The following is a 17,324-nucleotide window of genomic DNA, read 5'->3' as shown; positions in this document are numbered from 1 at the left end:
TAAAAGGCAAAAACCAGACCACCTACAAGTAAGAAAGAATCCGATTCCCTCTTAAGTATAGCACTGGATATTAGAATACACGGAAGAATTGAATAGCTTTAAATGTTTGAGAGGAAAATGGTTTAAATCTAGAAGTTCCTTTTCTAAAGGAATTGCTCAAGGATATATTCTTGGGAAAAATCTAAGAAAATGGAAAGATAAGAAACAGCATAAAAAATTCAGTCCAAAAGATGTTGATTTGTGATATTGAACATTAACCAGTCAGCTAAAAATCCCCGATAATCTCATGATGGGAATTGGCGGAGCCACAGAGGAAGGAAGGAGAGAATGGTATGTAGTTCTTATTTGGAGAGAGTATGTAGTACTCAGTACAGTGCCTGATAACATAGATAATGAATATTGTTGAATAATTGCATCCTGATTAACTTTATATTGATAGAAAAGAAGTAGGCTTAAATATGTTTTTAAATCTCTAGAATAGAAACAGGATGTTTTCAAACCAGTAAATTCAACAAACAAGGATACAAGAACAAAAACTCCATCAACCAAACCAAAAAGGTGTCTTGTTTTGTTTTGTTTCCCTTTGGGACCTGAAAGTAAAAAGCTAAGGTGACCTGCTTGCAAATAGAAGAATGACCTTCAGTAATGTTCACATAAACAGATCTTCCATATGACAGCACTTGCCCTGCCAAGTGTCAGGCCACTGGGCAAATAAAAGGAGGGTGGAGTGTAGGTCTTGAACACTAGAGAGGCCAGGTGTTTGGACTAACCTGTAGCATTTTATGTTTCTTGCAGATGTTCCCACAAGCCTGCATTTCCAGAGCATGCTGAAATCTCAGTGGCAGAACAAGCCTTTTGACAAAATCAAACCTCCCAAAAAGTTATCGCTTAAGCACAGAGCACCCATGCCGGGCAGTCTGCCAGATCCAGCTCGTAAGGACAGGCACAAATTGGTCAGCTCCTTCCTAACAACAGCCAGTAAGTGTCAGGGAGCCGGGAAGTCCCCCAGAGTATCAGTGACTTTTCATTCCTTTTATATTCTCAAATTTGTAGTTTGCATGCATGTTGGGGTTGGGAGAGGCAGTTGACCGATAACAAATTCAGCTCACAGTGACTGCTTCTGCTTGTCTTGGATGCTCTCAGATGGACTTCGGGAGCTATTCTAGATACCATGGATCTTGGAGCAAGACCCAAAATGCTCAGTGAACAGCCAGCAATGGCATGGCATTGAGTTCATCTACGGGCAGGTGTCTTCTGTATCCTGGTGACATGTTTCTCTGGTTCTGGGCTCCCTGTGCCTATCCTAGCCATTGTGCAAATTACTAGAAAATTCAGTCCTGAAGGACTGTCCTGCTGCCCTGGGTATACGGCATTGGCCTAGAGAGAACTCGAGAGCTTGGAACTCGAATAAGAAAATATTTGAGAGGACATATTTCACAGCTCTTTTTCTGTTCCCCTCTTCAGAGCTGTCCCATCACCAAACCCGGCCTGACAGGACCCACAGGCAGCACTTAGACGATGTGGGGGCCGTGCCCATGGTGGAGCGAGTGACAGCGCCAAAAGCAGAGCGCTTGCTCAACCCACCACCACCCGTGCATGACCCAAACCACAGCAAAATGAGATTGCGAGACCATTCATCTGAGAGAAGTGAAGGTAGGGCCAGGCCCATGGCACCTCTACCTGCAACTGCACCTGCTCAGGGCTTTCTGGGGCAGCCTAGGCTTCTCTTAATTGCCCCCAGCTTTGTCCTTCACTTTCTAGGAAAGCAGAGTAGAGGGACGCTACCGCTTCTAAATGGAGGTCACTTCTTAACTGCTACAGCAACCTCTGCCCTGCCCCTACTTCCCACAGCTGGTGTGCTTCACCTTTTTATCCTCTAGGCATAGAAAACATTTTTGCCTTTAGTATGTATTGCTGCCATTCCAAGCTTGTGTTAGAAGTAACGCTGGTTAAGATAGCCATGTATTTCTCTCTTTTCTGTTGACTTCTGCAGTGTTGAAGCATCACACAGACATGAGCAGTTCGAGCTACTTGGCAGCCACCCACCATCCTCCACACAGTCCCTTGGTGCGACAGCTCTCCACCTCCTCAGATTCCCCTGCACCCGCCAGCTCTAGCTCACAGGTTACAGCCAGCACATCGGTAAGTACCTGTGTGGGGTTGGCCGGACACCCCCTCTGCAGGTCACAGCTCACTCAAGTGGTTCCAGAGGACAGTGTGAGGGTGGGTTATAAAGCCCAGGGCATTTATAGGATCTCAGCTCATCATGACATATGTATGTATGTCTGTACCATTTTTAAGTCAAAGTCATGGTACTTGACCTTCTGTTGTTTTTCTTGAGTTGTTTTTCATAGCAGAGATGGATTTATGCTGAGCCATCCATAGAAAGCTTGATGCAGGGACAAACTCTTAAGGTGATCTGTGACTATTCAAGATCTGTTGGACTAAGTTTCACACAGGACTCAACAGTTCCGTGGCCCTAATCCTGTTGGCCCAAGAAGTGAACAAGAGAGGAGGGGTGGGTAGAGGGGAGATTCCCATGGGCGTTGGAAGCAGTGTTTGATTTCCTTGGTTTTACTCTCTGGGTGAGTGGAGGTGAAGTACTGAGAATAAACACTAGGCGTGAGGGTACCAGAAGAGAAGGGAAGGGAGAAGGCAGAGTCCATGCTTTTTAGGTATACAGAGCAGAATTACAGATCCAGCAGGCCCCCATGGCAGGACATTTGGCATGCACACACCAGATTTTACGATACCACACTCCATCTGGAAGCAGTTTGCACAGCTATTCCAGACACATTTCCTTTAATTTCATTCTAATATTTTAATTCCTCAAGTGTGCCCTCTTGGAACATACATACCTGTAGCTGCTATGGACCTACTCAAAGGGTCCTTTTTGTGTAATAATTACAATGTAATGTAATGGTAAATGTAAAAGTCTACAACTGTAATGTTTATTGAACACTTACTACATGCCAGTGATCAGTGATTTACATGTGTTACATGTTATAATGCCTTTTGAGATGTAGGTTGGTACTGTGGATTTCATTTTATATGCATGAAAACTGTCAAGGCAACTTGTGAGGGTTATAATTATGATTCAAACTCAGGCAGCCTGACTGTAGAGCCAGCTCTTTTACCATTACACTACACAGGCTAAGCCTGGGTGAGGGTATTGCAGAGGCAACTTAGGAAGTTCCTTCAGAGCCTAGATCAGGAAACTTCCAAGCTCATAAAATGGACTCACTAGGCTCCTGTGATCAGGTAGGAATTCACATTGTTCTCTCTTTGCTGTTACAAATCAATCTTTTCCAAATGGCCTCTTTGCTCTTCGACTTTCTTTACCCCTGTAACCCACAAATTTTATCTAAATAGGTGTGTAGTGTCCCTCACATACTCAGTTATCCAGCAGCAAAGGGTTTCAGATAACCAAAGTATTTATAAAAAAGAGTCTAAACTAATTCTGATAGAAAATCTGAACTCAGAGATTCAGGACTTGGTGAGCACTTCAATATTTCTGTGTCTGGAGAATGTTAACTTAGGCCTGGATCACTTGAAATTTTTACCATTTATTGAGTAAAAATTTTGTGTATAGCACTATGCTAACCCCTGAGGCTCTCTCATTGCCAAGTTTTTTCAAAGACTCTGGATTTATGTAAAAGAAGATAGGCCAGGTGCAGTGGCTCACACCTATAATCCCAGCACTTGGGGAGGCGGCTGAGGCGGGTGGATCACTTGAGGTCAGGAGTTCGAGACCATCCTGGCCAATAAGGTGAAACCCTATCCCTACTAAAAATACAAAAATTAACTGGGCGTGGTGGCATGTGCCTGTAGTTCCAGCTACTCTGAGGCAGGAGAATCACTTGAACTGGGAAGCGGAGGTTCCAGTGAGCGGAGATCAAGCCATTGCACTCAAGCCTGGGCGTCGCAGCAAGACTTCGTCTCAAAAAAAAAAAAAAAGAAAGAAGATAGGCCAGATAACAGCAGGCTCTCAGTATCTGCAGTATCTGCAGTGGGGATTGGTTCCAGGACCTCCCATAGATAGCAAAAGCTATTGTTGCTCATGTCCCTAATATAAAATGGCATAGTATTTGCATATAACCTATGTGTATGCTTTAAATCCCATATACTTTAAATCATCTCCAGATTACTGATAATACCTAATGCAATGTAAATGCTATAAAGATAGTATGCTGTATTGTTTAGAGAATAATAATGAAAAGAAAAATCTGTACCTTTTCAGTACAGACACAATTTTTTCCCCCCAAATATTTTCAATCCACAATTGGTTGAACCCATGGATACAAAGGGCCAGCTCTCCTTGAAATCAAGTAAAGAAGCCAGAGGACACTGGAGAAAGGTATGGAGGAGAGCGAGTGTTTTTGTCAGTGCTTCCCAAAAGCCAGTAGCTGCATCAGAATCAGCTCAGCAGCTTTAAAAAACAAAACCAACCAACCAGACACTTCTAAAGATCTGATTTGTTGCTGGCTGTGATATTGCATGCCTGTAGCTCCAGCTACTCAGGAAGATCTCTTCAGCCCAGGAGATTGAGTCCAGCCTGGGCAACATAGTGAGACCTCATCTCTTAAACAAACAAACAAACAAAATTCTGATTTTATAAAAGAGCAGGGGGAGTCCTAGAACCTTTTTTTTTTCTTTTTTAAATACTCCTTAATGTTGCTTCTGATATACAACCAAGTTTGGGAACCAGTTTTATTCTCATCACCTGCTCTCTATCTCTGGCTCTAAATAGGAGATAGTAGTTAATTTAGACCTAATGAGTAGCTAACATAATAGGGGGTGAGTCTAGGCAGAGGATGAGATACAGAGCCCGTTGAACCATCCCACAACCTGCTCCAGTATCTTTTTCTCGAAGGTACTAACAACAAGCCCAAGAAGTTTCAGGGAAAGTGTATACCTGTTTCTGCCAGCAGTTTCACATTTATTCTTGACCAAGATACTGGGAAGGCTGTCTCTCTTGAGGCTTTCTTAAGATGCATTTCTTGTAGTGGGATGTATAATTTCAGCACAGATCTGGCAGTGGCAGAGGTCTCTGGGTATGAGATCACTAATCCTCAGCTACAGAACTCAGGCAAGATCCCCAAAAGTCTGTTTAACCATTTTGGTTAACCAGATATCCTAAATTTCTGAGGTCAATGGCAGTCATCTGATTTGATAGAGAAAGAAATTGAAGTGAAAAGGGCATTGTGGTCATCTGAAGTTACAAATGACAGTGACTGAAACTCTGGCCCAGGAAGTGCTGACTTTTAACATTCTCTGAGAATGTCCTAAGATGATAGGATGAATAAATGGTATCTCACCGTCCAGGAACAGAGGATAGAGGGGTTAGTTATAGGGGACTTCTTACTCCTCCAACCCCTTCCCTGTGGACTGACCACACTTGGTGGTTTAGGTGTAAATGCAGCCTCTTAGGTGTTTTCCAGCTGTTTTGTTGCCATGGCAGCGTGTTTGTTATGCCACTGTTTCCTTCTGGCCTCTCACAGCTCAGTTGCTAGTCTCTGTTTCAGGATAGGGTATTAACTATCTGGGCAGCAGCAGCTAGTAGACTTCTTCCTCCATCCAAGAGACTAAGCCATTTAGTTCCCTAGTCTCCCAGCTACTGTAGATGCTTACCTCTGCCTCTGATATTCGATCCTTGGAAGTCTTATTTTTCCAAGAGTTTGGTCTTCTCAACTATTTCCTATAGAAGCAAATTTCCTTTCACCAGGAATGTGAGGTATAGTCAGGTTCTCCTCTTTAGTTTCCCTCCATTCATCTCCTTTGATACAGCTAGAAAGCTCTCAGCTCTTTCCCCAAGAATCATCAAAAGAGGGGAAATCACATAAAGACTGGGCAGGTGGTGGGTGCAGATTTAGCTGAAGAGTTCAGATCTTTGAGAAGGAGGTGCATTCATGACAACCAAGGTTAGATGATGTATTGAGATGGGCCTATCCTTTGGGCCTCTTTCAGCATAAGCTTTCAAGCATTGCTTTTAGGGGAGGGGCCACTATGAGTCTTAAGTCATAAACGGGGATAAAGGAAGGAAATAAAGATTGTAAAAGGAGAGGAGGTTAATAGAGGTGTATATAGAGTAGGAACCCCAACAGTTAAGATCCCAGGTACCCACCCCTATGAAATTTACGCATGAGCCCTTGAAGGAAGAGGGTGACCAGTGGGACTTATGAATGGGAATAACTCCTCATGACCACCTGGTATTTCTCCGCGAGGTTTTTTGCTGTTGGAGACTGACTCCTAGGTGGGAGCAGCTGCTATGGTCATTACTCAGCTTCAACCCAAGGACCCAGATGCTTGGTTATTGGTGATCCTGCTTTAAGTCTTAGATGAATGATTTGATGTCTGTAAAATTGTACCTTCCTTTTAAACTTAATTTTTATCTTACAGCAGCAGCCAGTAAGGAGGAGAAGGGGAGAGAGCTCATTCGATATTAACAACATTGTCATCCCAATGTCTGTTGCTGCAACAACTCGCGTAGAGAAACTGCAATACAAGGAAATCCTTACGCCCAGGTAGAAGCTCAGAATAGTTGGCTCCTCTCCCCATTCTTCCTGCTATTGCCCTTTTTCCCTCTTCTCTTCTGACCAAGAGTTGGGCCCTAGTCTTTGGTTCTGTCTTCTCATTAAGAGAAATTCTTATCTGATAAGAACGAAATTATTTCTGTATATAGTTCTCTCTCATTCCATTATAGGAACACACCAAACGAACCAGCAGTCACAGCCTGGTAGGCCATTCACTTACTGGTCTAGAGACCGGTTTTGTCAACACATACAGTATGTTTTAAAATACTGAATTTGTTGTCAACATCAAAGCAGGATTTCACATAAAAATCTTTGTTTCCAGCTTTTGTTGCCAAACAGAAGATTAGGCAACCCTGGGTATGCATTTCCATATGGGAGCAATCAGCTGGTCCTGAACAGTGGTGGTCCCCTTTAAACAGGTTTCTTTTCTTGTGTTTGTCACAGTCTCTCAGCCTCAGCCTTACCCTAGGCCGCTTCTCTCATTTCTGGCCTTCTTGGGCATTTGAGTAGGTGGCCAATTTCACAGGCCTTGACAGGGTAGGGAGACTGAGCTGTGATAGGGCAGAGCCTACCCGGCAGAGAGCAGTGTCACCCACAGGTGCAGGATTCTCATCCTTGCATGGACATTTGACCCTGCCCCCAGTTTTAGCCTGCTTGCCATCTCATGATTGTCTGTTCTTGGTTTTGCAGCTGGCGGGAGGTTGATCTTCAGTCTCTGAAGGGGAGTCCTGATGAGGAGAATGAGGAGGTAATGGCCTGGTTCTTCTGTTAGAAGAACACGTGTGTACACATGCACACATACATATGAGTGCACACACCCTAAATGGCCTGAAGACTTGTGGGTGTCAAGTGCAAGCTCCTTGTATTCCTGTCGTGACCGGGAAGAACCTAGAATGGGGTGGGACTGGTTCTTAACTCCTGGAGAAAAGAGGGGATCGATGAAGCTGCTCTATTGCAGATTGAGGACCTATCCGACGCAGCCTTCGCCGCCCTGCATGCCAAATGTGAGGAGATGGAGAGGGCACGGTGGCTGTGGACCACGAGTGTGCCACCCCAGCGGCGGGGCAGCAGGTGATGGGGCAGGCTTGGGTCCCCAGGGCCTGTGGAGAGAGGGTGGACAGGGAGTTTGGGCCCTACTTGAGTCCATGGAATTGCTACTGCCTCTTGGTTGCTCATCATACTCATCTACTGGCAGTGGCAAAGAGCTCAGAATTTCCTTGGTGTTTGTTGGAACTAGTGGAGATATATGGAACTAGTGGAGATATAAGGAGCCAAGTGCTAGATCCTTGCTGAGAAGTCACTATTTAATTCGGAATTCCCATGATCTGTGGCATTTGGAAGACAGTTGGGGGGTCATGGTGATTCAACCCGGGGAGCTTGGAAGGCCTTGCTGCAAGTTAACCTTCCTTTGGACAGTGGCTTTGTGATGCCACTTGAAGAAACTGCCCCCCCTTAACGTCCATCACTACCCTGTCTCCATTTATTGTTAACAGTGGCAGAAACCCTCGGGATTCTCAAGTAGAAAGTTTTGGGAGCTCTTACTTTTACTTTTTTTTCTTTGACTACAGTTTTCAAAGTCTACACGAATCTCCCTAACCTCCTGAATTCACTAGGCACTTTGCTATGGACTCACCTGGCATTGTTCAGCCATGCTTTTTTCTTGGGATGGTAAATGTTGTATACCTACCCCTCCAGAGAATCGTGGGAAGAAACGGGAGTTGCTGGATCCTAAGGAAAATCTGTTGGTCTTTGTTTGCCTCAACTCCTCCAGTGGGGATGCTTTTTTCATGCCCTCTACCCCCATAAGTAAACATTTCCCAGGCACTCAGATTTGCATTCCTTGGTGTGCAGGTCCTACAGGTCATCAGACGGCCGGACAACCCCCCAGCTGGGCAGTGCCAACCCCTCCACCCCCCAGCCTGCCTCCCCTGATGTCAGCAGTAGCCACTCTTTGTCAGAATACTCCCATGGTCAGTCCCCTAGGAGCCCCATTAGCCCGGAACTGCACTCAGCACCCCTCACCCCTGTGGCTCGGGACACTCCGCGACACTTAGCCAGTGAGGATACCCGTTGTTCCACACCAGAGCTGGGGCTGGATGAACAGGTAAGGGACGCAGCCTTTGGGTGGGGTTGGCATGGTTGGGGGATGGAACCAGGAAGGGACAGCATCTGCTGAAGAGGGACCTAGCCATCCCCTCCCCATTTTGAAGGGACAAAGGGCTGCACTTAAATTGATCTCCTCAACGTTCAGTGGAACTGTATTGATCATTGCTAAATGATCAATACAGTTGTCTGGGTATACCCTAGGAGGGGTGTTCCCAGACTGTCCCAGGAACACTAGATAGACTGGTCCTAGGCTCCAGGCCACAAGGTTTGTGGCAGGGCCTTAGAGCAGGAAGCAGGCTGGCTGGGACTGGGTCCTCAAAGAGCAACTTGTCTGCCTACAGTCTGTCCAGCCCTGGGAGCGGCGGACCTTCCCCCTGGCACACAGTCCCCAGGCGGAGTGTGAGGACCAGCTGGATGCACAGGAGCGAGCAGCCCGCTGCACTCGACGCACCTCAGGCAGCAAGACTGGCCGGGAGACAGAGGCAGCGCCCACCTCGCCTCCCACTGTCCCCCTCAAGAGTCGGCATCTGGTGGCAGCAGCCACAGCTCAGCGCCCGACTCACAGATGAGCGGGAGACAGCCATCTAAACAGACTCACTAACTATTGGCATTAAAGCTTCAGAAATCTCTGCGTTTGATATTCAAACATCATATGCCGGAAATTTTCACAGTTTTTAGTGAACTTAAGGAATTTAGATCCTACTTTGGTATTTTTTTTTCTTGTTTTAATTTTTGTTTTGTTTTTGTTTCCATGTTTTCTTGTCACACACCTGAGCACTTCCTCCCGTTGGCAAACAGAAGTTCAGGATGAGACCCTGCTGGCCTGGTCCTGGCACATCCTCTGCACTGTTGAATCACTGGACTTACTGATCTTAGATGACCACCCCCTCCCTCACACCTGTGGGCAGGACAGAACAGCCTGGCGGGCAGAGGGCTACAGTTTAGCATGGCCTTCTTGAGCTAGGGTGGAATGGGGCAGGGTGCTCTGGACTCTTACCCCCTCCCCTCCCATCTGTGGCTTGGCTCCGCTGTGGCCCTCCTGGCTGGGTCCCCTTGGTTTTTCGTGCTGGAACATCCCCACCAGAGCCTCTCTGCCATAACTGCCAGCTGCTCTCCCCGAGTGCTCAGCTGGCACAACACCTTTCCTTTCTCACCCAGAACTTAGAGACTGATTTTTTGTTTCATCTCCATTTGGTCTTCTCTGTTTTGACTCTTTCACTGCAGTAACCTGGCTGTGGCTGCTCAGGTTCCCCTCCTCATGCCCCTTGGTACCCTTCCCTATCTGCTCTCCCATGCCATGTACACACCCACAACCCGTCCTTCCACTTGGAATGTTTTTACCACCTATCCTGATCTTTGAAGGTAGGGTTAGGACTACTTAACCTCTATTCCCACTCCCCTGCAAACTGGGGGTTGTGGGAAGTGAGCAGCCATCTCCCTGTGTGATTTTTTTTTTTTTTTTCCCTCTGATTCACTTTGCCATGTTTCCTTCACATCCAGATCCCTGTCGGTGTTAGTTCCACTCTTGGTCTTTCACGCTCCCCTTGCCTGTGGAACATTGTCTGGTCCTAGCTGTGGTTCCCATTGTTCCCCCTTCACCCTTCTCTGTTAACCTTGTGCCTGTCTTCTGTATGATCACATCACCAAAAAGGGGGAGGGGGGAGAAGACTCTTTTTTTTTGGCCATTTTGTAATCGTATAAAAATAGTAGACAACTGCTTAATGGTTGGGGTTTTTTCACAATTTTCAACATTAGTGATTTTTTTTTTCTGTTTGCAAGTTAAAGGGTTTGTCATTGTTTCTTTAAAAAAAAATACAATAATGCACCATATCCCTATGCATAAAGTGCTTCTTCTATTTATAAGGTTGAAAATTCTGAATAACCCTTTTAGCATTGAAAAAAAAACAAAAACAAAAAATGAAAAAAAAAACAACCTTGTATTTTGTAAATATTTTCTTTTCCTGCTTTGGAGCTGTGTAATGGCAGCGAAACATGTAGCTGTCTTTGTTCTATAGAAATGCTTTTCTTCAGAGAAGCTGATCTTTGTTAATGTCTTGATTCTGTTCGCAAAGCACAGACTAGTGCTTAAAAAAAAAAAGAAGGAAAAATTGAAAAAAATAAAAAAAAAAAAGTTACAGAATGCTGTGTACCAGGCCTTTCTTGACTTACTGAACTGTGTATGCATGGTAGTGTTGGCAGTTTCGGAGCTGGCTCTCTGCCGCCGTTCTTTGGGGTTCTCTGACTTGCTCTATACCTTGGAAAATCTCCATTCTGTCTTGTGGGAACGCCGCAGGTTGATCTGATGGCCACCAGAGAGAGAATGGTGGTGGCTTTTCACTGAGGGTAAGGGCTGCCAGGAGGAGAGGGGATCTGCATTGATCATCTCTTTTTTCTTTTTGTTGAGTGAAAGCAGTTGATGCACTTTCTCTCTAGTGAAGTCAGCTGTATGATATTTTCTATCTGTTCTAAGTTGCTCTTTAAAGGAGATTTTGCTTCTCACCGTTAAATTTTTCTGAGGTTTGGTGGGGTCAGTGAGATACATAATTTGCTTAGAGCCTGGATTGGTTCTTGCCTGCTGCCTGAGATTATAACATCTTCCTTCTGAGGAGGTTACATGCTTTTTTTTTTTATTGTTTGAGATGGGATCTTGCTCGATTTTCCAGACTGGGGTGCAGTGGTGCAATCTTGGCTCACTGCAGCCTGGATCTCCTTCCTGGCCTCAAGAGATCCTCCCACCACAGCCTTACCAGTAGCTGGGACTGTAGGCATGTGCCACCATACCCAGCTAGTTTTCGTGGGTTTTTTGTGGAGATAGTGTCTCACTATGTAGCCTAGGCTGGTAGGTGCTTTTTTTTTGTACAAGATGAATAAGTGGGTGGGGCTGGTTCTCCCTCTGCTCTCTTTGCATGGCAGTCAAGCTGAAACAGCCAGTGAGGCTGTCTCTTGTGGCTCTGAAAGCCATGCTCTCTGAGATAGCACTTCTCTTTTGCTGGCCTGTTGCTGCTTTTGTAGCTGCAGTTAAAATCTGTTTTACTTAAACATCTGCCTGCGGTGGCAAACACATCAGGAAGAGCAAAGAAAAGTAGTATTTTGAAACAATCTAAGGATTCAGTATCATGACCTTGGCATAGTTAAAGGAATAATATGATGGATTACTGTTTTGTTTTTGTTTTCCTTTGTGGCATTGCTATGAAGACGCTATCTGGTTATCCCTATCTTGGTTTAGCAGAAATACTCCTCAATCTATAATAAGGTACCAAAGGAAAGACGGCAGCTCTGCAAACCTAGCAGGAATCTAAGCCATTCATTAAGCTGATTGGCTTGGTGTTCTGCTCCAGCCCCAGGCCTCTGGACTAAATTTCCAGGGATGAAAGATCCCATATCCTCATCCCCAACCTTGTCAGGTTTGCATACACTGGTGCCGGTCTTGCAAACTGAGTGCTGCAGCGTGAGGTCAGCCACAAGGCTTTGTATTGCCCTTTGAATGGGACTAGGATGGTTTGCCAGCATCACAAAGAAGCAACTGCAAATGAGCAAGTCTGAGAACTCTCACCTTCAGGGCCCCAGAGAGAGCTGTTAATCCTGATGTCCAGCTTTTATTAATACTGTCATTTCCTGTTCTGAGCTAAATTATCTAAGGGTGGGTGGGAAAGAACTTAAAAAATAGACATTCTATATCACTTTCTTGTCCTTGGAATCCATGAATGGAGACCTTATTTAATCAGAGTAATAACTTTATTTCCAAATTCACTTTTACAGCAACAGTCAGTGTAAATCATTTGTTAAAACACACAATACACTATATAGACATTCACAGACAGAAAGCTAAGCTAAGATGATTTCATGTCCCTCCCCCCACCCTCAGAATTACCGAAGAAATCATGGGACTTGCAAGTGCCAGAAACAGTCCTGCTCAACATGGCAAACTCATGGGGCTAAGTCTATTAGGAGGTGAGACTCTAGGCCAGTGCCCAGGGTAACCCTTTTCAAAGCTGAAGAGAAATCAGAAGTTTTATGAAGCCGCAGGTCTGTAGATGGGACACGCAGGTGATCACCTCTGCCCTCGCCCCGACCTCGTGGCTTTACTTGGAGAACAAAGATGAGGAGGGTGAAGCGAGTGATCTCAGCTCCAAAAGCACAGGCTGTGTGTCTGGAGCCAGTGTGAGGTGGCACAGAGGTGCCAACGGCTTAGAGGGAAGGATGCCAGGGTCTTAGGGAGGCATGATTGTGGGCTTAGGACCCCTGAAAGAGGGCAGCAGGCCAAAGCAACCAGATGTCTATATTCCTACGCCTGCACCTGGCTGGGGAGGAAATGGGGAACTAGCCAGCTGCCTGGGAAAGCCTGTCAGTGGAAAAGAGAAACCCCAAGGGCCTCTAACCCCGTGGCTGCTCCCTCCCTCTAGCAAATGTGGTTGAAATCATGAAAAGGGTTACGAGGCAGTTTAAGTGCTGCACCCCAAGATCTCCCTTTGCCCATGTTAACTATCTTACACATTCCTCCCCCCTCCCCCCATAGCACAACAAGCAATAGCAAACAGGATACAGTCTCACCACTGAAGTCAATTTAAATGGAACTATTGATAAAGTGAGTCAACAGCTTGAAGGAGCCGGCATACAGTATATCCTATCTAGCCCACCCAAGGACACTGGCTCTGCAGGTGGGAGAAGTGAGGGGAGGGGAGGAGTGCCCAGCCCTGGGGGGATTGTCCTCATTTAAGATCACAAGCCAGCGTGCCTTTTCAATTTATCTGCCAGCACTGATCACCCTAAACCATGATCTTAGGCTGGCCCCAAGAGCCTGCCCCACAAGGGGGAGATCCCAGAGCCTTCCGTATAAGGCCCATGGTGCTGAAGAGCAGGGCACAAGAACTTCAGGAAGAGGAACCGAGGTGTGTGAAGAAATGCGGCCGAAACTGTTGGCAGTAATGAGGGGGGCATATCTCTAACCACCACCAAATCTACCCCACATTTCCTTCTCCTTCTCAGATCCCTTCAACTTAGGAGAATTGCTGGGACTCAGCGAACGGCAGGGAGGCTCTTGGTGGAGAGTTCTGGGCCCAGAGACTTCCTTGCAGGGAAAGCTCTAGCTGCACACGAAGCTGCCAGCCCCAGGGGAGGCCCTGGATTTCTACTGCCAAGTCCCTCAGGGTTGCCTTTAACTGTACCCAAACCAGAAGTGGCAGAATTGGGCCTGAGGCTGCTGAGTTTCTTTAGGCAGCAATGTTTTGCAAAGGCGGCTTCCCTTTTCTCATGGCAGCAGATGGAGTTTGTGCAAGGTCAGCGGGCTGAGGTGCTCTGGTCAAGGCTTTGGGAACAGTGTCTCCTGACTTGTCAAGTCATCCTTCCTCAGGCAGGCAGCTTGGGCCTCTAGAGCAGATCCAGGACAGGCAATTCATCCCAATCCCTGCTGTGGTCGCAGGGCCCTTGGTGGGAGGCTGCGCTGCCCCTCCAGAGGGCGAGCTTGGAGAGGAACCCAGTCTGAGGGGTAGGCTGAGGCTCACGGAGCTTCTGGGAGCTGCAGATCCCCCCAGCTGGCACTGGCTTCCTTTTTCTTGTGATGCAGGAGTTGTAAGCCTCCTTTGGGACTGCCTTGAGACTTCGGGCTATGACCAGAGAGAACCATCCTCGCGCCGCAAGCCAGACCAGCCACAAGACCTAGTCTGTGCCCTGACACAGGGAGCCCCAAGGGGAAGTAGGGAAGGGGACATCATCGCTTCAGTCCTAATCCTGTGCTTCAGGCCTTCGTCACAGCTGAACGGCCTCCTTAGCTGCTAGAAGCTGGTCTCTGTTGGGTCCCAGATGCTGAGGAAAGCCTTTCAAAACTTGGGAGGCCCCAGCAGGGTGGCACCACACAGGCCACACGAGTCCCAGTGTGGGGGTGAGAGACACCTCGTGAGGGTGGGTTAGAAACCTCTTTACAAGCATTTCAAGATACATGCGTCCTTTTTTTTTTTTTTTTTTTCTTTTCACTATCATAGTCACTCTGGTGAATCCAAGCATAAACAGACAAATCCAACTACAACTCAACAGGGTGCAGATGGGGAGGGCAGGGCAACATCTATGTATATGTTCAGCTGCTCCAGCAGAACAGACAGCATGGCTTCCAGCTGGGACTGGGGGGAAAGAACCATTTCCAAGGGGGTGTGTTCCCCTTTGTCAGGTGTGGAGGGCTGATACTATGCATGTGGAGCTGAGCAGCGGGCTGGGCTGTCTGGGAGGTTGGCAGCTACAAGCTAGGGTGCAAGTGGGGGACAGCGGGACTGTGGGCCTGCCCTGGGTGCCTTGCCCTTCCATCCTGGTGCCACCACTGACAACCAAGACACCCAGCCTGCTGCTGTGGGCTCAGCACAGGAAGGGGCCAGGCCTTCTCAGGGGAAAGGGCTCTCTCCATGTCAACAAGGCAGAAACACCTAGGGTCACAGCTGAGCAGTGCCCTGGCTCACATCTGTGACGGGAGGAGACAGGGAACCGAATCAGATCATGAGATTCGTGGTGAGGGTCCCAGTTGGATGAGTGGAACTGAGAGTGAGAGGCTGGGGTCCCACTCTTGTGCCTGGACTTTGCCTTCCCTTAATTTCACCCTCAGTATGGAGTAGGTACCTCCTGCAACCAACCAGGGTCATTACTGAGAAGGGGTGGTGAGGCTGGGAATTCGGGACATTGTGACGTGATGAGGGGTATAGGCAGTGATTGGGCTCTCACGGCAGACAACAGCACAGCGGGGCAGACAGGGGTGACTGCAGTGGCCGTGGGAAGGACGGGGCTCGGGACCCGCCTCCCAGACCCCCACACACTCCAGAGATGCCGGTGGCCCAGGCTTGGAAACGGGTGGACGTCTCCCAAGAGGCACAAGTCCTTACAAAGAGAACTGGTTAGCCCTAAAGTCCCAGGTCTGCGAAGTGGCCAAAATCATGGCAGCAGTTCCAACCTTCAGAACTCAATAAAACAGGGTTTCTGTGGAGCAGAGGGAAGCCCCTCAACTCAGGACCCCTACCCTGCAGGGAGGGAGGAAGAGGCCAGCGCTCTCAAGACATCAAGGTCAGTCTTTTCTAAGGAGGTCATCCACGAAGTGCCACCCTCCTGCCAGCTTGCCTTCTCTTTTTACCCGCTGTCCCTTCTCCCACAGGCTGCCCTGCAGAGGGTGGCACACTGACCCACAGCAGGCCCCCACCCCCGGCCACCAAGGACAGGCGGCCGCTCAGACGCTGCAGGTGGCATAGGCCTTGGCTCTCCCAGCGGCAAGGAGGGGGATGTCTACTCTCCAGCACGTGGCTTCCTCTCCCACTCCCACTTCTTGTGCTTCCTTTCCCCTCTGCCCAGCCCCTGCCTCGGCCTCCCCCGTGGCCTCCCGCCCCACCCCAACCCCCGTCACACTCACACAAGGTTGACATCATCTGCCTGTGGCTCCACGAACACACCAAGTTTCAAATCCTTTGTTGCTGCCACTGCCTCTGTGACACCCCCACAACGGGGCCAGAGGTGGTTGGCACCCCCAGTCCCTTGAAATCCCCCAGAAGCAGCTTTCAGAGCCTCTCCTTCTTTCTCCCTCTTCTACATGGAGAGGGGAAGAAAAAAGAATCAAAAGGAATTGCCTGAGGAAATGTTGGATGTGGCCATGTTTTTGAATTTTTTTTTAAAATATTTTAGTACTAGCCCACCCATCAATTTGGAAAGATGAAATTTGCTCTTATTCCCATCACTGATTTTGAAGTCCCGAGCCAAAGCCGAGCAACAAAAGCAGGTTAAGTGATTAACCAATTAACCGAACTGCGAGGAGCAGCTGGGGGCAGAGGGCGGGGGCCGGGTCATTATTCTTTTTTTTCCACACTCTCTCATTCTCTCCTCTCCACAATTATTGACCGCCCCAGGGGCCTGATCACAAACCCTGCTTGGCCAGGGAGGCAGACACCTCGTCAGCTAGCGTGGCGAGCTGGGGCGAGTCTACCATGTCGATGCTGCCGGTGGAGGAGACATTGCTGAGATGCCGTGGAGACGTGTCCCCAGACACCACTGGCGACTTGTACACGATCTCCGCCCCGTGGTCTGTCTTGGCTTTGGCGTTCTCGCGGAAGGTCAGCTTGTGGGTTTCAATCTGCAAGAAGAGGAAGGGAGGGAGGGTGAGATGAAGTGCCAGAGAAAGACCAGCCCTGCCAACTGCCCTGCCAGGCCTGGCCCAGAGTGCCAGGGACTGTTTTTTGTTTGTTTTTGAGACAGGGTCTTGCTCTATCGCCCAGGCTAGAGTGCGGTGGCACAATCTCACCTCACTGCAGCCTTGACCTCCCAGGCTCAGGTGATTCTCCCACCTCAGCCTCCCGAGTAGCTGGGATTACAGGTGCATGCCACCACACCTGGCTAATTTTTTGTATTTTTAATAGAAACGGGGTTTTGCTATGTTGCCCAGGCTGGTTTCGAACTCCTGGACGCAAGCAATCTGCCTGCCTCAGCCTCTCAGAGTGCTGCCATTACAGGCGTGAGCCACTGCGCCTGGCCAGGAGCTATTGTTTTTATTGTCTCCCAATTGGTAATACCTGTGCCCACTCCTTCCCTGACCTGCCTCCCAGGCACCCAGGTACCCTCCCCAGAGACAGTGATCATTTTAAGTTTCTTGTGTACCCTCCAGAGATATTCCACACATAAACAAACACGTGTGAGTGTATAGATACACAGGCTGCTTAGTATTCCGTC

At 47.9% G+C, this 17,324-nt stretch overlaps 2 protein-coding genes across 19 annotated transcripts in view; one reads left to right on the top strand and one right to left on the bottom strand.

The window, feature by feature from the left end:
* KANSL1 (KAT8 regulatory NSL complex subunit 1) overlaps window positions 1-10,779 on the top strand; it is a 197,280-nt gene extending 186,501 nt beyond the window's left edge. For 5 of the 14 annotated variants that reach the window (XM_034941609.3, XM_034941608.4, XM_055101440.3 and 2 more), the window contains 8 exons: window positions 796-978; window positions 1,465-1,653; window positions 1,994-2,142; window positions 6,400-6,524; window positions 7,224-7,281; window positions 7,492-7,604; window positions 8,385-8,637; window positions 8,981-10,779. In XM_034941609.3, coding sequence (XP_034797500.1) covers window positions 796-978; window positions 1,465-1,653; window positions 1,994-2,142; window positions 6,400-6,524; window positions 7,224-7,281; window positions 7,492-7,604; window positions 8,385-8,637; window positions 8,981-9,208 — 1,298 coding nt within the window. In that variant the 3' untranslated portion in view covers window positions 9,209-10,779. The remainder of the gene's footprint in view (window positions 1-795; window positions 979-1,464; window positions 1,654-1,993; window positions 2,143-6,399; window positions 6,525-7,223; window positions 7,282-7,491; window positions 7,605-8,384; window positions 8,638-8,980) is intronic. The other 9 variants (XM_055101442.2, XM_034941613.3, XM_055101445.3 and 6 more) reach the window with 3 other exon arrangements.
* Window positions 10,780-12,352: 1,573 nt separating this feature from the next.
* MAPT (microtubule associated protein tau) overlaps window positions 12,353-17,324 on the bottom strand; it is a 133,528-nt gene continuing 128,556 nt past the window's right edge. For all 5 annotated transcript variants that reach the window (XM_008965223.5, XM_008965235.5, XM_014341976.5 and 2 more), the window contains one exon: window positions 12,353-16,731. In XM_008965223.5, coding sequence (XP_008963471.1) covers window positions 16,516-16,731 — 216 coding nt within the window. In that variant the 3' untranslated portion in view covers window positions 12,353-16,515. The remainder of the gene's footprint in view (window positions 16,732-17,324) is intronic.

This window comes from Pan paniscus, chromosome 19 (genome assembly GCF_029289425.2).
Source record: "Pan paniscus chromosome 19, NHGRI_mPanPan1-v2.0_pri, whole genome shotgun sequence".
Classification (NCBI taxonomy): domain Eukaryota; kingdom Metazoa; phylum Chordata; class Mammalia; order Primates; family Hominidae; genus Pan; species Pan paniscus.
The sequence above is the reverse complement of the archived record's forward strand: the minus strand, read 5'-3'. Positions and strand labels throughout refer to the sequence as shown.